The sequence below is a fragment of the Xiphophorus maculatus genome, chromosome 7 (genome assembly GCF_002775205.1).
Source record: "Xiphophorus maculatus strain JP 163 A chromosome 7, X_maculatus-5.0-male, whole genome shotgun sequence".
In the NCBI taxonomy this organism is placed as follows: Eukaryota; Metazoa; Chordata; class Actinopteri; order Cyprinodontiformes; family Poeciliidae; genus Xiphophorus; species Xiphophorus maculatus.
This window is the reverse complement of record NC_036449.1, coordinates 131,789-158,937: the sequence shown is the minus strand read 5'-3', so window position 1 is coordinate 158,937 and position 27,149 is coordinate 131,789. Positions and strand designations below refer to the sequence as shown.

Below are 27,149 nucleotides of genomic sequence, written 5' to 3'. Positions count from 1 at the left end.
ATAGTCATCTCTGAATCATGCTCAAAGTGTTCGCTGTTTAAATAAGTGCATCACATTTAATAGTGAGGTTTTGTGTTAAACTGGAATCGGTCAAAAATTTGTTTTTGAGAATGCAGTGCTTTACCTTTAAATTCACTAATGGCCTGTTTTTGTCTCTTCTTTCTCCATCAGGTTGGGACAAACCTGCTGGCATTCTGCAGAATGTGACAACATAGAAGCCGTAAGGCAAAAAGGCTTAAGTGTTGATAAAAAATCTCCTTGTTTAATGGCTGAAATTTTTCCTGATAGTTTTAGAGAAACTATCAGGAAGACTTTTTACATGAAATGTTTTCTAATGTGGAGTAACAGATACTTCTGAAGTTGTAGCCAAATAATGACTTGAAGTGATTTAAGGATACACTTTTCAAAAAACGTAACTTATATGTTTTGTAACTTTTGTAAATGAATTCTGATGGCTCTATATATTTATCACATGGAAATAAAAGAAACTTTAAATTAAGATTGTTTTTAATCCTATGTCTATATGGTGAAATTTAAAATCTTTAATTTAAAAAGTCTTTTTTTAACCAAATATAGTGGTATAATAACCCTTGTGTTGGGTTATGAGTTTTAATCCAGTTTTTGGTCAATTTAACTCAAACTTTGGTTAGCTGCCATAACCCAATGTGTTGGGTCAAATCATCAACCCAACCCATAACCCAGCTTTGGGTCGACCCATATTTGGCCCAGCATTGAGTTACAAATTGGGTTGTTTTTAACCCAGCAGTTTTTACTGTGTAGTATTTTGTTGTTGGTTACTGTGTGATAATTTACCAAAAGAAAGTGAAAGTGAACTGAATATCTCTAGATTTGAGTTGTCTGGAAAGCAGCATAATCTTGTCGATTAATATGTTGTTACTTTTGGGTAATTCAGTGAAATGCTTAGGATTTAAAGCCAAACATAAAGAGCAGGGTGTAGTTGACCAGCTGCCCTCCTGACTCTATTCCTCCTTCCCTTCTGCAACCAGAGAAGTTAAGTAAATGTTAAGAGAAGTACAGAAGTGAGTAACTCCGATGTTTTGGTGACTCTTAAAGCCTAGCAGATGTGGAGTTGTGGATACAGGTGAACAAAACTACTGCTCCGAAAGATGATAGTACTTTTTAAAAGTTCTTTTTCTTTTTGCTCTACTCTAGTGGCCTTTTTTGAGAGTGGTTGTTAGACAGGAAATTAGGTAATTACCCCTGAGCAACCACAACACCCACTCAGTAAAAACAAATTAATCAAGATTTTAAAAATGTAAATATTAAGTTTAAATTATCATTTTTCTTGAGATTCACGTTAAGCCTCTGCTGGTGAGCCTATTTGCTCACCTGCAGCATGTGGAGGCTGTTCTGGAATTGGTAGCAGTAGTGATGTAAATATATTTTTTTGTTTTAGTACCTTTAGTCTTTTTCTTACATCATGATTCAATAATGATTCAGTGAACCTGGGATTCAGTTCAAATAAAATTCTTGCTATTATTCTTTCTCAGTGGGTGTTTATAGTGAGTTATCAGCCCATCTTATTCATGCCAATATAAATAAAAACAAACATAGTAAAAAAAACAGTGACTTTTACCATGTCAAAACAATGTTTTACAGTAATAGTTTGAGGAGAATGGGGAACTTCGTGTGTGTATGTGTGTGGGGGAGGGAGACGGGGTTTGGGGCGAGGCTCAGTTCTCCTAAATACTGTCATACCCGTTAACTTCCTTGTCTGACAGCACATCTATCTGCCTACACCAGAAAAGCACCATCTTGTTAGCGGTAAGTTTGCTTTCACATATTTTTTGTAAGTAACCACTTTTGTTGTCTCGTGTTTTTTTCCCCTTTGCTGTGCAGGTTTCTGAAAACAGTAGGAGTGATCTAGAGCTTAAAAATGATTTAGGCCCTTTAAAGCACTAAATTTGAGGGCTTAAAAACCCCATATTTGAAAAGGTCTGAAACACCCTTCAATTTATTGGAATTTTGGATTTTAATCTAAAATTTTATTAATTGTCTTGATTACACCAGTGTCCTCGTCGACATGTTGACTTGCAAAAAGTTTCCAGTATTTTCACCGGTACATATGTGCAAGCATACAGAAAATGGAACATTTTTTGAGGCAAGCCATCACTGCTGTCACTGCTGCCATCACTCTTTATTGTTAATTTTACAGCTTACTTATATTTGCTTGTCATAAGCAATTTATGTAACTTTATGGCCACATTTTACATCTAATTGTTTACCAAAATAAATGCGTGGAAGGTATAATGACTGAAACAAAAGCTTTTTTAGAAGATGTTAACACATCTTGCTAATAAAGGAGTGAGTTGCTTGGCTAAATCAGAAAGAGGAAGTTCACCGATGAGCTGACGCTATTGTCAGCTTTTTCCTTTTATGGTGTAAACTTAACAAGTTGCAATATGATCTCTCTGAATTTATTATTTGTCAATTTAACACAGAACTTTGATGCCATGATGCTGCAAGAACCATTATATTTTATATTGTAGCTTTAATTTTTGTGTTGTTAAAGAGATTTACTAGTTGTGTCTAGTACAATGTTTTAGTGTAATCTTGGAGTTAATTATCTTTTGTATGTTTTCTGTCATCAGAGTATGGACTGGTGTAAGCTTTCACTTCTGCTCCTTATGCTGGGCAAACATGGTAGGTTTGAATAATTAGAAAAAATTATTGCATGAATAAGTTTTATGGTATGTTTTTCCATGAGGGCAACAAATTAATTTAAAAAAGAAAGGTCTCCATCTGAACAATATGTTATTACTTAGTTTTGTTTGTAGTAAGGCAGGAAGCCTCAGAGTTCGCAAAGGTGTTTTATAATATAAACACAGAAAATTATGCAGATAAAAATATTTTCCATTCTACAGGCATTACCCACATTTTACTAATATATTAAATATCTGTAGAAGGCTGGAACAAAACATTAAAAGTTCTTATGAAACATTTTGGTTCCACACCATGTTACATTTCTTACATGTACTTTGTGGTTTCTTTGAAGGGCTGTGTCTGCAAGAGGAAGTTTGCTCAAAGTCAGTGATCACTTCGTGTAAAGACTGCATCACATCTGGGCCATTCTGTTCATGGTGTAAGCAGCTGGTGAGAAACAGTTATTGTATCAGTAGTTTAATGAAAGTGGCTGGATGTATTAACATTACTTATATGCCTTTATGGATCTTTATATTTACTGTACTACAGGCAGTCAGCAGTAATGTGTTAATGATTACAAAGGTTGGTAACTGTTGCAATAACATATAAATGCATTCCTGGCATATTTACTTTAACTGTCACTCAAAAAGCTTACATGTTAGTCAATGGGTCCACCAGTGGACACCAGTGTCAACACGCCAGTTAAAGGCTTAAAATGTATTTACCCCAGTGCACAATTCTTTTCCCAGATTTAATATGATTAATATTAGCCACCCCAAACACATATCCTTGTTAAGTTTCATAGTAACGGCTACCTCTGCAAGGTTTTAAATTGTCCTATTGCTGACATAGACACATTTAGTTTGTTTGCACCACAAATGTTTCCATGTCATAACACTTCACTCATCAGCACATATATGGTAATCTGCAAACATCATTTGAGCAGCACTGGTAACAGGAAGTGAGCTGTTTTTCTGGTGAATATTCCACTTTTAAATATATCACCATTGAACTGAGTCATATAACAGATAAGTTGGTGTTGAACAATCTCACCCTTATACTCACTCTATTTTTACTTGTCCTTTCATCGCCACTTCTTCGTCACCAAACAGGAAGTTTGTGCAACTCTGAGTTAAGGCCCTATTTTACCCAACCTTTTTTCCTGTTTCACAATAGACCTTGGTTTCATGCAACTGACTATAATTTTCCAGGCTCACAGCTCCATTATGCACTATGCACTAAAAAGGCCAATATGGTAATATTCAAAGCTCCCAACTGTATATCCAGGCAGAATATGTTCTGGCTGGATAGGTGGGAGGGAAAAACTTCTTGCAGTTTAATTTTGAAAAATGTTTTCTTTTTTGAACATGTAGAAGGTTGTCATCAGTGTTACTTTATTGAAGTCATACTTCCATTAGTTAAAGTAGCTATGCAGCTGGTTTCATATGATTTTAAACTAACCCTAACACACTAAAAAAACTAAAAACATTCCTCCTCCATCTGGTTTAAATAATTCACAGACTACAGTCTCCATATTTTATGGACGTTTCAACTGTCGAATCAGAGACATCAACCAAGAAAATAATACACCTTAGCTAAACATTTAAAATTATTTTTCATGTTGTTGAGCAAAGCATGTATTTCCTTCTTTCACATAACAGGACACCACTTGAAGGGAGATCCTTTGCTGTCCAACACAACTAATTCTTATTGTTTTTTCTGTGCTACAGCTTTGAAACCAGAGGTTTAAAGACCCAACCACACAGGAGTATTTTCTTTTAAAATGGAAAAGTTTTAACTGTTTGTGGAAGCACATAGAAATGGTGTTTTATTGGCCCTAAAACATGTTTTTTTTTTCTCAAAGTGAATATTTGGGGGTAGAGTATTGCACAGTTGTTTACCACCGTTTGCAGAGACTGTCAGCTACTAATGATTTCCATGCTAATGTTTGCTCTTTAGTTTGAAAGATAATTTCTGATATTTTGTTGTTTGGCTTTCATATAGAATTTTACCAAAGCTGGTGAACAGGAAGCAGTCCGCTGTGACTCTCGAGCAAAGCTGATTGCAAGAGGCTGCGAGAGAGAACAGATTATTTCTCCTCAGAACAAAGAGGACATTAAGCAAAAAGATCCTTTATCCCAATCGTTTGACAGTAAAGAACCTGTCCAAATGACTCCACAAAAAATCAACCTGATATTGCGACCTGGTGAGTACAGTCAGTTGTTACTGTCCATATATTCTTTTTTTTTTCTCCCCTCCAGGGGGTCTTTTGTGGGCTCTAGTGTTCCTTATATGAGAGTAGGCTGACAGGAAAGGGGGAAAGACATGTGCAAATATCACTGGGTCCGGGAATTGAACCCGCGACGGCCGCATCGAGGACTCAAGGCCTCCAAACGTGGGTCGCGCTAACCACTACGCCACCACAGCACGCCCCTGAACATATATTCTAACATATATATTAGAATATATATGTTAGAAAAATTTTGTGCTTATTACATTGAGGAGTAAATGTTATCATCCTTCAGAAAGCTCATCTCTTATTTTATAGATTGCACTAACTGTCATTGTATGGTTATTGTGGTGCCCATAACCTACTTATTGGTTATGGGAACCACAATAACCAATAAGTAGGTGGGTCCATGCATACAGCAGATTGTAGCAGAGCAGGAGCTTCTCAGTGATGACTGTCAGGGTTCTTTCTCTAACTGAATTCTTTATGAGCACTGAAATGGAACTAATTGTATCTTGTCTTTGCTTCCAGGGCTTCCACACAAATTCAATGTGTCCTTTAAAAGGGCTGAAGGTTACCCTGTGGATCTTTACTACTTGATGGATCTCTCCTACTCCATGAAGGATGATCTGGCTAATGTAAAAAAACTGGGAGGAAATCTTTTTGATGCTTTGAATAAAATTACTAAACATGCTAAAATAGGTAATGCATTCTTAAAGCATTTCTCATCAAATGCACAGAAAATTTCTCAAATTGTTTCTCAATACTAGTAAACAAAGTCACAAACCAAAAAACTGAGATTCTAATTCAGTTCTTCTGCTGAATTGAATCTTTTGGAATAAGCAGCTGACGCCCTACCCATTTGGAAAACAATCAAATGGGATACTTAACAAAAAGAAATACTTTGGGAACCACAGACACGAGAAAGTTTGATAATTTACATATAGTAGAGGAAATTCAATGTTCGGAAATTCCACACATTACATACAACATATAATCATATTTAAATATTTGTGAACATATGAAAATACTCTGAAGCAGTCTTTTGACTCATGTTACCCTGAACCATTCCAGGAGTCTTTTCACTTTCATGTGTGTTCACATGACAAAATGTCTGTCACTGGTCAGAAAAAAACTGACAAAATGGCAAGAAAAGGTCCTGAAGGTTATACAGATTTTTTCACAAGTTAAAGTGTGTGTTAAAGTCATTAGGCACCTCTCAACAAACAGTCACCATGCAGCAACAAGTCTTCATTCTTTCCTTCTTGAAGTCAGTTTCTAATGATCCAGTACCAGGGGATTCTGGTTGCTTTCATTTTTGTGCCACCATTGTTGATACTGTAACTGTTTAATATGCATTTTTTGCTGTTCTCTGCAGCCACCGATGTGGTTCAATGTTGATGTGAATTTTAGCAGGAGTCACTTTTCCACAGTTTAGAGTGATTGAGGTTACACTTTAGAGCAGTGGTGCTCAAAGTGGGTCCTGGAGGGCCGGGATCCTGCATGTTTTAGTCTCTCCCTGGTTTAACGCACCTGAATCCAATGATGGCTCGTTAAAGGCCTATGAAAAACATTGACATGCTGAGAAGGTTGTTCCTACCACCAGGGAGAGAACTAAAACATGCAGGATGCCGGCCCTCCAGGACCCACTTTGGGCACCCCTGCTTTAGAGTATAACTATAATGAAAGAATGACATGAACACTTGTTGATAACCATTTAAAATGTCAAAACAAAATAGTAAAACGTCTGTTCCTGCAAAATTCCTCCTAGCCCAAAATGAGACATTTATTTGTTTGTTTATTTTCATGTTTTTCTGCTGCTGCTTTGTGTGAAATAATGAAAAATATTTTAGACTTTACTTCAATGTGAGATTTGTACGCACAAAGATCAACAGGACCTTATCTAAATGACTCTTTTTCACTTTTTTGAACTATAGCTAAAGTTCTTTTCTACAACTTTCAACAAGTTTGGCTGACAAAGTTCTCATCACAGTACATTTTATTTGACTCTATACTTTTACTAGACTTCTTTATTTACATCTGTGTAATTACAGGATTTGGGGCCTTTGTTGATAAGACGGTCCTTCCTTACACCAACACCAATGAGGAGAAACTCAAGAAACCATGTGATGAAAATGAGAGTCAATGTCAGGCTGCCTTTGGCTACAGACATGTGCTTAGTATGACACCGAGTCGGGAGACGTTCACACAGAAGGTGACAGAGCAGTTTATCTCTGGGAACTTAGACTCTCCTGAAGGAAGTCTTGATGCCATGATGCAGGCTGCTGTTTGTGAGGTAAGGACTCCATCAAAGTGTGCCCAGTCATTTACATTCTGATAATCAGTGAAACTGCATAAGAACAATTGTTAAGGCTTGTTTCCATGTAAGTGAAAATACTCCAGATGTAATGTAATTGCAGAACCACTGTGGTAGAAGTTCCATATGATTTAAGCAGCAAGTTTACGGTTTTATTCACAAACCAGTATTGGTTGAAAAAAAAAAAGATTGCCCATAATTTGGTAGCTAGAAGGGGCAATTAAACCCTCATTCCTCCTTACCATAGGCCTGGTAAGGAGGCCCATGGCAAGTGGGCCTCCTTACCATGGGCTCCCCTTACCAAGGGGCCCACGGTAAGGAGCTCCCCTTACCATGGGTCTTAACCCATGGTAAGACCCATGGAGTCTTAACAACAAGGAGACTTAGACTTAGACTTGTACTTTATTGATCCCTTGGGAAGACTCCCTCAGGAAATTGAAGGCAGACGCATTGAGAATCCGTTCAGTCATTTTTAGACCGAGGGCAGCCAGACTAATGTATTTTCCTAAATTGTTTTTGTTAGGGCCCTCCAACAGCATTTTTTGCTGCTTGTGCCCCTCTAAATAAAAAATAAACTAAATTATTGATCAAAAAACTCAAAAAAGGGCAATTGGGGCATCCAAGGGGCATTTCTGACAAATGCCGTTACACTAACTGATGGCGCTGTTTGTTTCATTCATCATCAGTGCAAGTATCTTATTAGTTGTACTCACCGTCATTGCACATTTTCCAATGAAGATGGAAGTTTATGGTTGTAAGACATTGTTCCCTGTCTGACACACTTTACAGGATAAAATAGGCTGGAGGAACAACAGCACTCGGTTGATTGTACTCGCCACGGATGCTGGATTCCACATGGCTGGGGATGGAAAACTAGCGGGCATTCTAGAACCCAATGATGAACTGTGCCACATGAAAGACAACCTTTATGTAAAAAGTAATGAGATGGTATGTATGAATTTGTGTTTTATTTCGGACAAAGAGAAATTAAGCAATGAATTTAAGGATGAACAGTTTTGTCTTATTGTTTTAAGTATGTCCTGACACGATCCATGAGGGGTAATTGGGTAAATGACAAAAACTAAATACTGAAATGGCTGCTGACATTTCCCTTCTTTTTAAATTTTTCCTTGCTTCACAAAGACACTACTTTATTAAAGTATTTTAATTCTAATTAACAAATTCTTCAATTCTCCTGTGCAGGACTACCCATCTGTTGGACAATTAGCTATGCAGCTGGAACAAAACAATATTCAGCCAATATTTGCTGTAACAGAAAACGTGAAGAATGTTTACATGGTAATGTTGAACACTTCTTTTAATGCTGAAAGTTTTAACAGAAAAAATGTCAACTTAATCTAAAATCTGTTCATTCCATTCTTTTTTTAGGAACTCACTAAAATGATTCCAAAGTCAGTGGTGGGAGTCTTATCATCAGATTCAAATAATGTTGTTCAGCTAATTGAAAATGCCTACAAAGTAAGTCTGTTGTTTGTTATCTTGTACATTTTCTATGCACACGTCAAAGAGACTTAGGCTGCATTCAGACCAACCCAGGATTAGAGTTCTGAATCAGACTCTAATTCGTTTGTCTAGAAAGTCAGATTTTCTTGGGAGGTGAGAATGCAAATTTGAATTCCAAAACAGACTTAAAAAGCAAACTCTGATCTGCCTAAAAACCTTGGTCTCGGTCTGGTTGAAGTGAACTCTAACACGGTAGAAAACCTGCTGAAGTTAGCAACAGCAGGAAGTTAGCTACAGTGCAGGACATTCTGGTCATATATTACTCTCTGCTCTGCGGGTTAACGAAGATGTGTAGGTTGTCATATCAACGAGTTTGCGCTTAACACTAAGCAAGGAAAAGCAGAATATAAATGGCTTGAAGATGTTTTACAACTTTTTGTCAGCTTATTGTTCCGTTGTCGTGGCGCTCTGCAGCTGCTGTAAATTTTAAACCTTTAATAAATGACAAAAACTGAAATAACTGCCTCGTTTGTTTAAACATAATCATCAAATAGGATGGAGGAATTTGCTTAGTCCTCTCTTGCATCTTGATAGAAATCAAACTGTTTATATCAAGGGAGAAAACTTACAAACATCAGCAATGTCCTCAGCTTTAATTTAAGCCATGTTTATAAGAAATAAAGGCGCTGCGATCATTTTTTGATTCCTGCTCATCCCGCATTGGAACAGCCTGGTTTAGTGAACAGACTCATCGCGTAGTAACGGCGCCTGCAGGAGCGTCGCTAGCGTTAGCGGCTAACAGGCGATGTCCAAACCAGTAATGTAGATTGATGAAGAAATCCTACAACCGCTAAAATCTGACACTGCTCCAATTTTGTGTACTTTTTGTGAAGAAGAAAGTTGCGCTGGTCTTCTTCTGAGGTTTTGTGTCAATTTCTTCAGTAGTTCTTGGGGCAGCGCCCCCACAGGTGACAGGGGGAACACGTTTTTCAGTTAGTTTTAGTCTTTTGACTCAGTTCAGTGTGAATGCGAACTAGAGTTCTGAAAATGTAACAAATGTTGCAATTTTAGTCCCCTATCGAACCGAGTCTAGCGGACTATCCGGTGTGAATGCACCCTTAAAGTTGAGAGCAGAAATGAGCGGCCCTCGCACCTTGGCACTGCTCCAGCCTTGTGGCAACCATGGGAGCTCCATCAACGCCAACCTGTTGTCATCCTGCTGCCATTTTGTTTCCGTCCTGCTGCCATCTTGTCACCATCTGCCAACCTGAATGCTCTCATGCCGTTCAAATGCGCATTTGGGTAATTTCGAAAATATTCAGGTCTGTAAACTTATACCAGAAACCAACCTTCCAACCAAGAGTTATTGTCCCTTCCTGTTTTGTGACAACTGATTATTGAGGACTTTTAAACAAGTCATGTATGGTTGTCAACGGGTAGTGGATACTATTTCAATCCTGTATCATACACAGGGAGAAACTGGAGGACACAATAAATAATTTACTGCCTGATGACCTACAAAAAATCAGGTGATGCATCATGAGATATAAGTCTTGCAATAACCTATGGGGCGCACTGAGTCAAATTCCAATATAATCCGATTGGGCTCGTCAGAGGTTAACCAAAGTCATTCAGATTCAGTTTGGTTCAAATCAAATGATGCATGTTTGATTTAGAGCCACCCATATGTAAACAGCGAGGGATTGAAATTCACTATAGCACCACACTCACATGTTCTAGTCACAAGTCCATCTTAAGAGAAGCATTCAGCATCATGTTGGTCTACGTCATTAGACAGGTTTAAATCTGTATGAATCAAAAAAGTACGGTGGCCGACAGGTGCAAATGCGCAGCAAAAGAGAAAACATGCAAACAAAAAAGAAGACACCCCCGAATGAAATGCAGCAAACAAAAAGAGAGACGCAAACACCCCCGAATGAAATGCAGCAAATAAAAAGAGAGACGCAAACACCCCCGAATGAAATGCAGCAAACAAAAAGAGAGACGCAAACACCCCCGAATGAAATGCAGCAAACAAAAAGAGAGACGCAAACACCCCCGAATGAAATGCAGCAAACAAAAAGTGTTGAAAACGGAAGTGCTCCAGACCACTAGGGGGAGTCAAAGAAAATAGTATTCATTTCTATGGGACCAGATGCAAGATGCTTCTTCTTCTTCTTCTTGGTATTTATTGGCGGTTGGCAACAAACTTACAGTAGCATTACCGCCACTTACCAGTATGGAGTGTGGTTCGAGATGGTCTATAAACTTTCACTTTCTACCTTTTCCCTCCATTAACTCCTGATTAAACATACCCTCACACATACACACCTGCTTATATTATCCAACTTGCTTATAACTTTATATACCCCTCTTTGATATTCTTTACACATTCACACCCAACTTGCTCTACTCATATCCTATGAAATAGCTTTGTTTTTTTAAGATACCGAATAATTATTTGAATATGTCTACTCCCGAAATCTCTCCTCAAAAATTCTATTAAATTAAACCTTTCTTTAATACCTACACACTCTCTCAGCATGCATCTTCTCTCTTCTTCATACTTACAACACTTTAAAATAACATGCTCTATTGTTTCAGACTTCTCACAATAATCACACTTTCCAGATGCAAGATTCAGAGAGATACCTTTACTTTCTTTCAAATTTCTTTCTCTGAATCTTGCATCTGGTCCCATAGAAATGAATACTATTTTCTTTGACTCCCCCTAGTGGTCTGGAGCACTTCCGTTTTCAACACTTTTTGTTTGCTGCATTTCATTCGGGGGTGTCTTCTTTTTTGTTTGCATGTTTTCTCTTTTGCTGCGCATTTGCACCTGTCGGCCACCGTAAAAAAGGCATACAGAATCTAACAACATTATTTCCTGTTTAAAGTCATTTCTGCACCTCGAAGGGGATGCTAGGTCCCACCTGGCTTTGATGATGTCAGCATTTGACCACATATGATGGTTGGACACCTGAGAAAGATCGTTCACACCAAGTTTTGTGTATTTCAGCACATGTGGAAGTTACAGAGTTTCAAAGTTTTTATGCGAAAGCCAGCTTTGAAGCCTGGCCCCATCCATTTAGTATGCATGAAAACTCAAGCTTTTGATAACTTTCAAGCCCCTTTGCTTTAAGGGCATATTGACCAAGTATGGGACCAAGTATACTTGCCGAAATCCCTCTGAGAAATTTGTTAAAGTTCAACATGCATGAAAAGTGAAAAACTCTCAAAAAATATTTGATTCAAAATGGTCAACTCCTTGTAGGGTTTAGTGTATACTGTCAAAAGACATTTTTCTTGTTTGAGTGGGTTCTACCTATGTACAACATTTCAGCTTTCTGTAATTTACCAGGTGGCCTATCTCACATTAGGAGGTTCTGTACAGCAGCTTGGTCACACCCATTAAATTCAATACAATTAAGATATTTTAAAATATTCAATATGTTAAAATTTTGGGTACAGTTTCTAGAATTTGTAAGCTTCCAAAGGGATTTTTTTTTGTCTGAGAATCTTTCTAATAAACATTACACAGGCCTTCACAGTGCTTTTGCTACTTGAGACTAATAATTGTTTGCTGGTTTTGCAAAAAAATTACAAATATGCCTAATCAGTATATTGTTGCAGAACCTGACATCTAAAGTCACAGTGACTCATGACATTCTTCCTGACAACGTAAGAGTTGAGTACCTGGCACTGTGTGATCACCGAATAAATGACAGCCCCAATAAAGGCATCTGCGATCAAGTGCAAGCGGAACAAGAGGTCAGTGTTTAGAGATTCTTTTATTCTGTCATAATCCAGTGAAAATGAACCTTTTCAGATCTTTGAACCTGGTTTATAACATCAGATAAAAGATGTGATAAACTTTTATCTGGCAGCAGATTTTAGTGCAATCTGCAGCCAATCACAGATTTGTTATACATTTTTTACAACTGTTGACACAGATTAAATGATTAACTACTGTAGATTTTGTTACCCAATAAACCGTTTGCGTTTAGCTTTCTTAGCCCTTTATGTTATATAGGTGTATGAAACATGTTATGGAACTGTAGTCATTTTCCAACCTTTCCAACCTGCTAATACTGGAGTAGGAAGGGAAATCTAGATTTTCTTTTGCAGCCCTCACTACATCTAACAAAACTCATTATTTGCTGGCTTGTTTGTGCCATATTTAGAACTCTGTTACTTTATGTTACTGTTACTTTGAAGCTGTTACTGTGGTTACAGCGTGAGCGCTGTGTGTCCGGTTCTGGGGGGAAACTGTTGGAGCTGCTATCTGTTAGTGTGTGTGTGTTTTCCAACTGTCAATAAAGCTGAGTTATAAAAGACAAAACTAAAGCTTGTTTTAGTGTGTATGTAAATATACCTAAGTGTTGTGTTGCTAAGTTTTGTGGGAACACTAAAACAATAATGTTAGTGGTTCCATTCTGGCTTAAGCTCAGAGATGCTGCACAAAGTAATTGCAGACAGAAAAATGTTCTGTAAGTGCACTTGCTGTTGTTGTAAAACATCAATGTCTTACTCTTGGAACAACCATAAAATAGAAAGGGACAAAGTGGTAATGTTAGGCATTAACTGGGCTGGAGCTCTAAAATTCTTTGGTACAGTGGCATTTTACACATTTAATTTTGAACTGGAGATGTACCATGGGAAGTAGTGCTTTAGGTAGCTTGTTAGCTCTGACAGATGCTTTGCTCTCTTTACAGATATCTTTTGAGGTTACTGTGACTGCGGACACATGTATGATGGAAAAGTCCTTCACCATCAGCCCACTGGGAATTAAAGACAAACTGACGGTAACCATTTCTACCAACTGTGAGTGCCAATGTAATGACATTGAAGGCAACAATCGTCACTGTAACAATACAGGAAGCATCACCTGTGGTATTTGTAGGTAAGTTTTCTTCCTTAAAGTCCCTCTTTTAATATTTTAGTCACATATTGATGTCTAATGGAAAAATTTGTTTTCAGTAAAACATAAGTATTTATTCAGTATTGCCATAGGAGTGAGACATGTAGTGGGAGGCCCAGATGGTAAGTTACCCCTAACCCTAGGCATTTGAGATCTTTGCTGATTGTTTTAAAGCCTAGTTCAAAAAGCACGATTTTGGAATAGTTGGCCAATTTTCAAAATCTGAGAAGCCACACACGAACCGATTAAAAATCTTAAGTATATCAGGTTTGATCATACCATGTGTGGTGTCCAGCCACAGGGCAGGAGCAACATACCAAACACAAACCGATTTTACTCACGAACATTCGAATTCCAGATAGAAAATCCCATGAAACCCTACCATCCTATACATGAATTTAAAGTAAGCAAACGATTTCATCATTTCTTTTTTCTGTTCATCTTTGCCACAGGCAAAGTATCATCATAGAACCTCGCTTCAGTATTGTCACAATTTGGGCAAATGTGAATGGATCCATTTGTATTGATTTTGATAAAAATGAGTAGCTTAAATAACTTTTTTGTCATATAGATTATATCGAGATATTATTTTGACAACACTATAACCTACTGACAGTTTTTTTAAGCAGGTAATTTGTAATCGTCTAAGTCAGGGGTGGGCACTCCTGGTCCTCGAGGGCCGGTGTCCTGCAACTCTTAGATGTCTCCCTGGTCCAACACACCTGAATCCAACAGCTGAATCTCCTCCTAAGTGCAGTCAAGTTCTCCAGAGTCCTGTTAACGACCTCATTATTTGACTCAGGTGTGTTGAAGTAGAGATGCATCTAAAAGTTGCAGGACACCGGCCCTCGAGGACCAGGAGTGCCCACCCCTGGTCTAAGTAGTTAGTACATTGCATCTGGATTTTCTATCAGACTAGTGAGGTGAGCCTCAGCCCCTCACCTTGAACAGGTTTACCTGGCCAAATGGATGAATATAATGTATGGAATAAATATTTTTATGAAATAGGTAAAGACTGTTAAAAACAAAGCCAACTGTAATTAATTCTAATTTTGATCTGGTTGTTATATTATTTTTAATATTTCGTTTTGCAGCTGCAATCAAGGTTTTGTGGGTCAGTTCTGCAACTGTTCTGTTGGGAATAAAGATGAAGGCTCTATTCGAGCATCCTGTCGGAGGCAGAATGGGACAGAGTGTGAGGGTCGAGGAGATTGTGTATGTGGCAGATGCCAGTGCCACACTACAGAGCAAGGAAGCTCTTACCATGGAGACTACTGCGAGTGTGATGATGAACACTGTGAGAAGTATGAGAACAAGCTATGTGCAGGTAAAGTATTTTTTAACAGTTTTTTTTAAAGTAAATCATATGTTTTTATAACAAAGTATTTCTCAACCAAAGACTTCCAAATAGATATGGGACCTTTAATATACAAAGCAAATTCAAAGTGGAAGTCATAAAGGTCATTTATAAACCAAAGAAAACATTTACAGCAAACACTTGCAAAAATAATTATATTTGCAGTTTGGTCTTGCAAGTATTACTATTAAGCATTTTTTGAGCTTAACATAACATTTCAAAATATATTTATTTTGTGTTTAAATACAACCATCTAAATGCTTTTAAAACCCAACATGTCTTTACATTCCATCCTGCTGCTCTCCAGCTTAATGAATGTCATTTGTGCTCATCCTGGCCAACAGGATCTGTACTGTTGTTTCTGTTCCCAGATGCTGGTTAAGGCCAGAGACAGCAGGCATAAATTAAGCACTCTGGGCCTGAAGGTTCACTTTAACCATCCTTAGTTCCTATTAGAAAACATAACCAGCAGAAAGTATATACGTATATATACTGTATATATCACCTGAAACCTGACAATAAGTCATATACACCCACATCAACGCATGAGTAAACCTCCTTGGTCTGAATGCTTCATCCAGAAGGTCTGGGCTCTCTGCTTTTGAGAAACAATTGCTTCCTGGAGGTGGGGACTCTGTTGAAGTTTTACATTTTATGAAATCACTAACATTTGGCCATGATGTATGCCATGCGCCAGTTCAACTCTGTGTTGCTGCAAGGAATAAAAAACTTTTAACAAAGACAGTTAAGACAGTTCTTCTGATTCTTGAGCTTTATGGCTTGCTGCAACAATTAGAACAGTACATCATGCACTCTATGCAAGGCTCTGAACAATTTGAGTTTCACAGTCTTTTATCAGTTTTTAAACTCAATCACAAATCACACAATGTCTAATACACATCAATTTAAAACATTCAGGAAACTCATAACCCTGTGATAAAAAATCTATTATGTCTGGTCTGACAACTCAAACTAAATAGCTCCCTTAGCAAATTCCTCTTTCCGGACATACAGAATCTAGTGGAATTGCGTAGGAAGGCAAATAGACAGGCTACCTTTAGCCTAACTTAAATATCATTTTATCAAAGTTTTCTCACCATAAATTTCCTCTCACTGAATGATCAAGGCCCCAGGGGTGGATGAGATTCCTCTGGAGTTCTTTAAGGATCTGGATGTTGTTGGGTTGTGTTGGTTGACATGACTCTGCAATATTGCAGTCTGCCAATTTCCGGTCCCCCTATTCAGAAAGCGGAGGCCACATAGTGTGCATAGGAGTACCCACGTCCAGTACTCAAAAGTTACCATCCCTCAAGTTCTAGATGTATTCCCTCTTCAACTCACTGGAGTCAAATGGCTGAATTCCACCTTCAGCATCAGTCATTCAGCTTTGCAGAGGCATTTTAAAACAGCTGCAGTCCTTCTCAGGAGAGGAGGATTGGACTTTGACACCTCTCAGTCCAGCTCCTTTTGGGCCTGCCAAAGCCACAATGGTCCTACTTTGAGTGTGTGACTGGGGAGAGGGATGTCAAGGGTTTTCTCTTTCCTGCTACCTGTGCACTTGATCTAAAATAAACAAACATACTGTTGATGAAATAAATTTTAAAAATGAATACTGAAACTATTACTTTTAATGTAATACATTTAAAGTAATAGTTTAAAACACCTTAATCTCCACCCCTGGAAAATGCAATGGAAAAATTAAGAAATTTAAGAAGCCTCAAATGAAGGAGGTCATTATTAATGTTGATGAAAATTAAAGTGGAAAAAATATGACAACCTGTTGAATTCTCATTACTTTTAGGACATGGTAAATGCAACTGCGGAAAGTGCCAATGCGAAAAAGATTACCAAGGCACTGCTTGTGAGTGCAAAATTTCTGAGGATGGCTGTCGTACACCAGACAACTCTGTTTGCTACGGCAGAGGGAATTGCATATGTAACCACTGTGTATGCAAAGGGGGATATCAGCGTCCATACTGCAAGGAATGCAGTGGCTGCACTTCTGTATGCCTGACGAAACTGTAAGAAGATTAAAGTTACTACTTTATTTTAAGTTACTTCCAGAATGTTAATGGTTCCTGTGAAAATTCTATGCCTTATCTTATTTATCTGTTGTATTTTAACCTGTTCTATTTATGCTATTCTCAGGAGTTGCATTAGTTGCCTTGGCTTGAGTCAGTCGAGAGAGAACTGCAACAATGTTTGCAACAATAGTATTTCAAAATATGAGAAGGTTGAAAAATTCAACTTGCAGAGCAAAGAATGCCACCAGAAGGACAGTGAGGGGTGCTGGATCAAATTCAAGCTGGAGCAGTTAACTGGAGAGGATAACTACAGTGCTGAAATTCTGAAAAAGAGAGGTATGTCACTGATTGTCAGGTTGTTTTTTTGGTTTTGTTTTTTTACCTATTTGAATAATAAACTGCATTGTTAAAGAGGGGTGGCCTGGGAGTCCAACCTCTCTCATTGAAAGGTGTTAGACACTCTTCCACTCTAGTGAGAGGCCCCAGGCAGGAGTGGCCATACTTGTTGCTACCATCTTGGCACCTGTACATTGGGGGGACGGGTTCTGACTGTTGTTTGTGTTTACTCGCCAAACAACAGTTCAAATTACCCACTGTTTTTGGAGTCCTTAGAGGGGGTACTGGAGAGTGCCCCTCCTGGGGACTTCCTTGTCTGCTGGGGGATTTCAATGCTCACGTAGGCGATGACAATGAGACCTGGAGGGGTGTAGTTGGGAGGAACGGCTCCCCTCGTTCTGAACCCGAGTAGTGTTCTGTTGTTGGACTTATGTACTTGTCACAGATTGCCCATAACAATCAGGCATAACAAAAAAAAAATAACAAAGACAATCAGGCCTAGGGTGTCCTGGTGCTCTTGGCACCAGGACACCCTAGGCCGCCATTTGTTGTAGTGCCATTGGATTTGTGGCCACATGTCTTGGACACTAGGGTGAAGAGAGGTGCAGAGCTGTCCACTGACCACTACCTGGTGGTGAGTTGGCTCTGATGGTGGGGGAGGATGCAATATTGCCTGGACATTGGGAGCAATCCCCCTGGATTGACAGACTGGGGTCTCCCTATTCCAGGGGTCTGCAACCCGCGGCTCCAGAGCTGCATGCGGCTCTTTAGCGCTGCTCTAGTGGCTCTCTGGAGTTTTTTCAAAAATGTTTGAAAATGGAAAAAGATGGGGGGGGAAATATATTTTTGTTTTAATATGGTTGCTGTAGGAGGACAAACATGACACAAACATTCTTAACATTTTCCAATGCTATAAAAATGTGCAGAATAAATATTAAATTTCAAAATTTCTGTCAACAAAGATTTGCGTCTTAGCCTGCAACGCACGTTTCTTCCAGCTGGGCGGGGCGCGAGGCAGGTGGATGTTGTAAACAAACTGACGGGTGTGTGTTGGGCCATGGAGAGCAAAGAGGAAAGGAGAAAAATAGCCGAGGAAAGACTCTACAATTCTTGGACTGAATCATTTGCATTCATTGCCAATGCGGAAGGTTTACCTGAATGTTTGCTCTGTAGTGAGAAGTTGTCAAATAACTAAAAGAGTACCGTACTTTCCAGACTATAGAGTGCACTTTACTATAAGCCTCACCTACAATTTTTTTTAAATAACTGGAAACGTACATAAGTCGCACCGGGCTATAAGCCGCATGGTTCAAAGCATGGGGACAAAGTAGCGGTTTATAGTCTGAAAAATATGGTAATGTGGAAAGACATTTCCAGGGAAGGTACATTAGCTGCTGCATCAAGATTAAAGTTACATCTTACAAGCCCGATGTAGAGAAGCTGTCCAGTGATGTCCATGAACAGAAGTCACATTAAACACGTAAGAACACAATCTTACCATAGGCACATATATTAAGTAACAAAGTGGTTGTTTTTATAAATTGATTAATGATTTTTGTCAGTATATATTTAGAATGACACTTAGCGATATTATTGTGTTTTGTTGCTCAATTCCGAGGATGGTTGCGTGTCAAAAGAGAAGAGGATGCTGCTATGTCTTACCATTGCACTGACTTGATTGGCATTTGCACAGAAATCAAACTTAAACTGTATTAATTTAATTTTATGTACTTTCCCTTTTCAAAAGGCTGATGTTTTATTTTATAACTGCAGGTTGCATTTTATTGCGTTTGTTACCGAGATAAGCGGCACGTTCCGTTTAGTTGTTTTTTCAATCACACACTTTACAGTGATTATTTACAATGCGCGATTGTCGTTATGAAAACTGCATTATGAAGGAGATTTTCTGAGTTCCAAAAGGAAAAAAAAAGACCCTTTCCTTGTCGATCGTCATAATAAAAATGACATCAAAAATCAGATTTCCTTAGGGTGTGATAAAATTGCATTTCTTTAATTTTATCAATTCAACAAAACACAATACATTAATATTGTAACGGAAGCACTTAAAGCACTATCGTACAACAGAGTCACGTGGTGCTTCATTCCCTGCTGTTCGTCCAGGACGCACAGCAGGGAAAATAAACATTTAATTATGAATGGTAATTATGTATACTCTTAGTTATTTTGATAACAGGCTAACATAGCTAATAAAAACACTTAAAGCTTGTTTTGCATTCATTATAAACCTTATATAAGACTTTTAACTTTTTGCGGCTCCAGACAGATTTGTTTTTTTGGTCCAAAATGGCTCTTTCAACATGTTGGGTTGCCGACCTCTGCCCTATTTAAACAGAAAAACCACAGAGTGTGCTTCAACTACAGATGGGTCACACTCTTAAGTCCTGGAGAAGAGGATCCGTTTTTTGAACTTCGGATTAAGGAAGAGCAGTGTGGTTTTCGTCCTGGTTGTAGAACATTGGATCATCTGGAGGGTGCATGGGAGTTCACCCAACCAATGTACATGTGTTTGGTGGACTTGGAGAAGATGTTGGACCATATCTATTAGGGAGTACTGTGGGGGTGCTTTGGGAGTATGGGGTACCACACTCTTTGATAGGGGCTGTTAGGTCCCTGTATGACTGGTGTCAAAGTCTGGTCTGCATTACCAGCAGTAAGTCGGGCTCGTTTCCAGTGAGAGTTGGATTCCACCAAGGCTGCCCTTTATCTCCAATGCTGTTCATTACTTTTATGGACAGAATTTCTAGGTGCAGCCAAGGTGTTGAGGTGATCAGTTTTGGTGGCTTTTCTGCTTTTTGCAGATGATGTGGTCCAACTGGCTCCATTAGGTCTTAATCTACAACTTTCATTGCCCGGAACGGTTTGCTCATTGGAGCGGTTTGCAGCCAAATGTGAAGCGGCCGGGATGAGGATCAGTGCCTCCAAATCCGAGGCCATGGTCTTGAGCCAGAAAACTTTAGCGTGCCTTCACTAACCTGCCCCACCTGCCTGGGAATGTCCTGCCCCAAGTGGAGGAGTTTAAGTATATCAGGATTTTGTTCACTAATGAGGGAAAAGTGGAGCAGGAGATCGACAGCTGAATTGGCACAGAATCTGCAGTAAAGAGGGCGCTGTGCCGGTCCATTGTGGTGAAGAGAGTCTCAGAGTAGAGACGGAGAGGAGGGAGCTGGAAGCATAGTCCACTGGAGGGGAACGCTGGCCTGGGAACGCCTTGGGATTCCCCTGGAGGAACTGGCCCAGGTGGATGGGGACAGGGAAGTCTTTGCCTCCTTAGTTAGGCTGTCGACTCTGGATAAGCGGAAGAAGATGGATGGATGGTTTCAACAGTAATAAAATATTTAATTTAGGATTTAATTAGGAAGTAAAAGTGCAAAGAACCATCTTCATAGTAACATGGCTACAATATGATGCTATTGATAAGTTTGATATGACTTGGGGGAAAAGATCCTTATCTGCATTACTGAATGTAACCTTACTGAGGCCTCTCCCTACCATGTGTATTTCCTCATGTCCTCCTTTGAGCAACTATTGGAAGGAAATATTTGGTACACTATCTCATATATTCAAAGTCAAATTAGAACCAAACCAATTAGCAGCCTTTTTTGGGGTTCTGGAAGTTAAATCTACTTTAACCAGTGTTAGGCGCTCTATAGATTTTGGATTGCTTCTGGATATCACAGTTTATTTGAAGAGCATTTTTCACACATATAGAAATACAAAGTATTTTACATAAAATAAAAGGAGGGTTAGGGTATCCAAAGTTTTTATGTCTATGTCTTCAGTTTTCATGAAAGTGGTTTTGCAGAAAATGAGTCTTTAAATACCAAATGTCTTCTAGAAAGCAGGCATATAAGAATTGCTAGTTTATTAAGTGCCAGTACTAAGATAAATAAATGTATTAATATGTAATAATTACAAAATATAGACAAGGATAAGTTATCAAGGAATTTTATACCTATAGTTTAGTTATTTTTGTAAGACAAGTTAATTCAATTCAATTGATCTAAATAGTACAATTTACAATAAATATCCCAAGATATTTCACAAAAAAAAAACACAAATATATCCATTCATTGTACACCATGCATTTCAGCATATGTTGTCTAGAATGGGCATTGGGCACAATACATGTATATGTATTACATTAGATGGGTTTGGGAACTTATGGACCATGTTGTCATGGATATTTTATGAACTGTATATTGTTAATAGGTTGATTCTAATCTTACAGAATGCCCTGAACCACCCAACGTCATAGCTATCATAGGAGGTACGCTTGCAGCTGTGGCTGTAATTGGGATTCTGCTCCTGATGCTGGTCAAGTTACTGATCCACATGAAGGACCTGAAGGAGTTCAAGAAATTTGAGAATGAAAAAAAGAAATCCAAGTGGGCAAATGTAAGTTGTTTTTATAATTAATATTCTGTTTGTCTGTCTGCATATGTGTTTGTGTGTAGCGTTACTCTAACAGTACCACTTTTTCAGTAACGAGTGATCTAACGCATTACTATTTCAAATCCAGTAATCAGATTAAAGTTACTTATCCAGATCATTGTGCGTTACTATTTTCTCTTGTACGGTAATTCAATCTGAAGAGACTCAGACGGAGAAAAGGGAAACAATTAGAAAAGTTTATTAACAGCATGAATTAAATCTTTGGCGCTCGGGCCCTGGCTGAGGACATTGATTATCGCAAACTTTGCGATGGGCTCCATATGCTGTTAGGAACGTCATCCCCCGGGATCCGGCACTGGTGGTGGAGGCGGTGAAGGATGCTGCCGGATAGCCGAGCGAGTGGGGGTAAAGGGGTGGAGGTGGGTTGAGCTCTGCTGGAAAGCACGAGACGCCATGGATGGTGGTCCTTATCAGCTGGGGCTCATACGGTGATTGGACCTGACGAGTCTTGGACCAGCGTCGATCAATCAACGGTGATGAGCCGGAAGCTCCCGTTGGATGATGCAGGTGGGGCTAAAAGAGTCTTCCAGTTTGAATTTGCGCCTAGGCTTCATTTTAATTTAATTTCCTCTGTGCGTCTTGGGGAGTGACCGCCGTTTCTGTGCGACAGCAGCAGCTGAACACATCATGACAGAAATGTTAACAGTGGAGGGAGGAGAGAAATGCGCTGGAAAGACAGGAACTATTTTCAGTTTCTGTCGTCAAGTCCGATTATTATCCGGGAGTATGGGGTACCGGGCCCTTTGATACAGGCTGTCAGGTCCCTGTATGACTGGTGTCAGAGTCTAGTCAGCATTGCCGGCAGTAAGTCGGGCTCGTTTCCGGTGAGAGTTGGACTCCGCCAGGGCTGCCCTTTGTCACTGATTCTGTTCATTACTTTCATGGACAGAATTTCTAGGCACAGCCAAGGTGATGAGGGGATCCGATTTGGTGGCTTTGGATCGCATCTCTGCTTTTTGAGGATGATGTGGTTCTGTTGGCTTCATCAGGTCTTGATCTACACCTTTCGCTGGAGAGGTTTGCAGCCGAGTGTGAAGCGGCCGGGATGAGGATCAGTGCCTCCAAATCCGAGGCCATGGTCTTGAGCCGGAAAAGGGTAGAGTGCTTTCTACCCTCTTTTCCGGCTGCCCCAAGATACCCGGAGGGGGTGTACTGTCCCAAGTGGGGCGTTCAAGTATCTTTGGATCTTGTTCACGAATGAGGGAAGAAGGGAGCGGGAGATCGACAGGCGGATTGGCGCAGCGTCTGCTGTTAAGCGGGCGCTGTACTGGTCCGTCGTGGTGAAGAGAGAGCCGAGCCAAAAAGCGAAGCTCTCGATTTACGATATACATATATGTATGTATATATACACTGCTCAAAAAAATAAAGGGAACACTTAAACAACACAATATAACTCCAAGTAAATCAAACTTCTGTGAAATCAAACTGTCCACTTAGGAAGCAACACTGATTGACAATCAATTTCACCTGCTGTTGTGCAAATGGAATAGACAACAGGTGGAAATTATTGGCAATTAGCAAGACACACTCAATGAAGGAGTGGTTCTGCAGTTGAGACCACAGACCACTTCTCAGTACCTATGCTGTCTGGCTGATGTTTTGGTCAGTTTTGAATGTTGGTGGTGCTTTCACACTCGTGGTAGCATGAGACGGACTCCACAACCCACACAAGTGGCTCAGGTAGTGCAGCTCATCCAGGATGGCACATCAATGCGAGCTGTGGCAAGAAGGTTTGCTGTGTCTGTCAGCATAGTGTCCAGAGGCTGGAGGCACTACCAGGAGACAGGCCAGTACACCAGGAGACGTGGAGGAGGCCGTAGGAGGGCAACAACCCAGCAGCAGGACCGCTACCTCCGCCTTTGTGCAAGAAGGAACAGGAGGAGCACTGCCAGAGCCCTGCAAAATGACCTCCAGCAGGCCACAAATGTGCATGTGTCTGCACAAACGGTTAGAAACCGACTCCATGAGGATGGTATGAGGGCCCGACGTCCACAGATGGGGGTTGTGCTCACAGCCCAACACCGTGGAGGACGCTTGGCATGTGCCAGAGAACACCAGGATTGGCAAATTCGCCACTAGCGCCTTGTGCTCTTCACAGATGAAAGCAGGTTCACACTGAGCACATGTGACAGACGTGACAGAGTCTGGAGACGCCGTGGAGAGCGGTCTGCTGCCTGCAACATCCTTCAGCATGACCGGTTTGGCAGTGGGTCAGTAATGGTGTGGGGTGTCATTTCTTTGGAGGGCCGCACAGCCCTCCATGTGCTCACCAGAGGTAGCCTGACTGCCATTAGGTACCGAGATGAGATCCTCAGACCCCTTGTGAGACCATATGCTGGTGCGGTTGGCCTTGGGTTCCTCCTAATGCAGGACAATGCTAGACCTCATGTGGCTGGAGTGTGTCAGCAGTTCCTGCAAGATGAAGGCATTGAAGCTATGGACTGGCCAGCCCGTTCCCCAGACCTGAATCCGATTGAGCACATCTGGGACATCATGTCTCGCTCCATCCACCAACGTCACGTTGCACCACAGACTGTCCAGGAGTTGGCGGATGCTTTAGTCCAGGTCTGGGAGGAGATCCCTCAGGAGACCATCCGCCACCTCATCAGGAGCATGCCCAGGCGTTGTAGGGAGGTCATACAGGCACGTGGAGGCCACACACAATACTGAGCCTCATTTTGACTTGTTTTAAGGACATTACATTAAAGTTGGATCAGCATGTAGTGTTATTTCACTTTAATTTTGTGTGTGGCTCCAAATCCAGGCCTCCATTGGTTAATAAATTTGATTTCCATTGATGATTTTTGTGTGATTTTGTTGTCAGCACATTCAACTTTGTACAGAACAAAGTATTCAATGAGAATATTTCTTTCATTCAGATCTAGGATGTGTTATTTGAGTGTTCCCTTTATTTCTTTGAGCAGTGTATGTATGTTAATCATTTTGTTGAATATTTAAACCTACTCTGTGAACACTTTACTATATATTTTAAAACCATCAGATTATGTTAAACTGCATAGATTCAGGTACTTGCTGATAGAGATGCCAGTTTAAAAGGTTGGTTCTTATATTTCACACAGGAACTTTTGAAGACAAATTGATTTTATTTAGAAAAGGTTGGCTCTTTTTCTCTGACTGTTTTAACAAATCACATATGGAGCCATACAGATTGCTTAGTCTTCCAATGCTTTATCAAATTAATGACTAAAAGATGCATTTTTGCTAGAATTTAGATCTGTAGCCCATCCCAAAATCTGGTCTGGGTCGGATCAGAATTATTTGCCTGATGGTGACGTTGCATTTAATGAGTTTGCAGCACACAGACAAAACCTAAAGAGAATATGCGATCAAGTTGTGTTGATCTATTGTAGTTTAAATAGAGGAGTTGCAGCTGACTGTTGAGAGAGGAAAGACAGAAATTAAAGTGCAGAAGTCCATTAGACAGAAACAAGCGCAGCGTGCTGGACAATAAATGCACATAAATGCTTCACCGTTACGCTCCAATTGATCACACATCAAATGCTCCAATTAATCACACATCAAATGACAAACGACAAAATATACAATATATAGTTATTCTGCTTACATTAATGGTGGTCAAAAAACAAAACCGGTTAAAACCTCACTGAAGCAATATGTCAGATCCCCTCCTCACCCTCGTCTTGATAAGTACAGAGAGCAGTCCGTTGGTTTCGTATCCAGACTGTGATAAAGCGCAACTGACCACTTGGTACCCTCACCCCCTCTGGCTCCGCTCCTGGATGTACAGACAGGAGGAACATGCTCTCATATAATGGCAGCCAGCGCTGTTAGTGAGAGGTTGGGCAATCCAAGGTGAGGCTCAGCTCGCTGCTGCCTCACCAGCTTCACTTCCGAGCATTTGAATGGGAAATTGAGAAAATTCAGAAGTACATAACTGGATAAGACCCAACAGTAAATTGTGATGATCATTCACGTTGTCTGTCTGAGCTAATAAAGATTATGACTGCAATCAATATCGCCCAATATTGCATTCTTTATTCTAGTTCAGTCCATAGAATGTGCCGTTTTCACAAGACTGAAACACAAAGAAATGTAACTAATGGTAAACTTTCTTTATTACCAGGCTGACAATCCGCTGTTCAAGAATCCCACCACTACTGTGGCTAACCCTCTGTTTACTGGAGAGTGAAGACCCTCTACTACATATTGACATTTATTCAAAGCTTTTCTTGAAACATATAATGCTTTGAGTGCTTTCATTTATTTGATTTATGTGATTTTATGATTATGTTGTATTAAAATCTACTTAACTTTGTAAAATGTGTATTTTTGAGGATGGAGTATAGTTGGTTTGTGGAGCTCATATAACCTATTTGCTAATATTATAACATCTAGCTGTTTATGGAGGCTGTACAGTTTTTCTACGTTAACAATCAACAGTTTGGAGAATTGCACCATTTATTTTCATGAAACTGTAAAATCTTAGTACAAATAAACTCATCAGAATATGACCACTTGCCTTAAACTGAGTTTATCTTTCTTTTGTCATGATTATTAAGACATAAACAAAAAACTTCAAGAATTTTTCTTTTGTTTTAATAGGTAAAAACTGAAAAATTAGTTTGAAAAATTTTGTTCATGTCTCTCATTGTGTCCCTGATAATGTTCTTGATAATTGATTTAGCTTTTTATATAATGCTTTACATCCATCCATCCATCCATTTTCTGTTCGCCCTTGTTCCTAATGGGGTCGGGAGGGTTGCTGGTGCCTCTCCAGCTACGTTCCGGGCAAGAGGCGGGGTTCACCCTGGACAGGTCGGCAGTCTGTCGCAGGGCAACACAGAGACATACAGGACAAACAACCATGCACACACACTCACACCTAGGGAGAATTTAGAGACCAATTAACCCGACAGTCATGTTTTTGGACTGTGGGAGGAAGCCGGAGAACCGGAGAGAACCCACGCATGCACAGGGAGAACATGCAAACTCCGGCCGGGAATCGAACCCAGGACCTTCTTGCTGCAAGGCAACAGTGCTACCAACTGCACCACTGTGCAGCCCTTTATGCTCATATGCTTTACATGTCTGTTAAAATCTCATCTTTTGTCAATATTCTTTGATCCATAGTCAAAAGACTATGGGTCAGAAATGACCTGAAATAAAAGGAAGATTAGCTGCACTATTACCACACACCATGTGGAGAATGGAACAGGTAATGACAAAATACAGTGCCTATAAAAAGTGATTTTTAATATGTTCCATTTACAAAAGAAAAAAACTTAAACAACAAAGTGAAAACTGATTTTTACAAAATACTGACAGGTAAACAAAAACATCTAACATAAATTAGTTGATTGCATGAATCTTCACCCCCTTAA

At 39.7% G+C, this 27,149-nt stretch overlaps 1 protein-coding gene across 1 annotated transcript; it reads left to right on the top strand.

Moving 5' to 3' along the window:
* Positions 1 to 1,710: 1,710 nt before the first annotated feature.
* Positions 1,711 to 26,293, top strand: LOC102231373 (integrin beta-2-like). The gene is made up of 16 exons (XM_023336751.1): positions 1,711 to 1,785; positions 2,613 to 2,664; positions 3,017 to 3,114; positions 4,669 to 4,870; positions 5,426 to 5,596; positions 6,949 to 7,190; positions 8,001 to 8,159; positions 8,415 to 8,510; positions 8,601 to 8,690; positions 12,309 to 12,446; positions 13,391 to 13,578; positions 14,691 to 14,923; positions 16,755 to 16,974; positions 17,102 to 17,313; positions 21,563 to 21,729; positions 25,892 to 26,293. Exons 2-16 carry the CDS (start codon positions 2,616 to 2,618, stop codon positions 25,955 to 25,957), a joined length of 2,331 nt encoding a protein of 776 aa, XP_023192519.1. The 5' UTR covers positions 1,711 to 1,785; positions 2,613 to 2,615; the 3' UTR covers positions 25,958 to 26,293.
* The last annotated feature ends 856 nt before the right edge of the window (positions 26,294 to 27,149 follow it).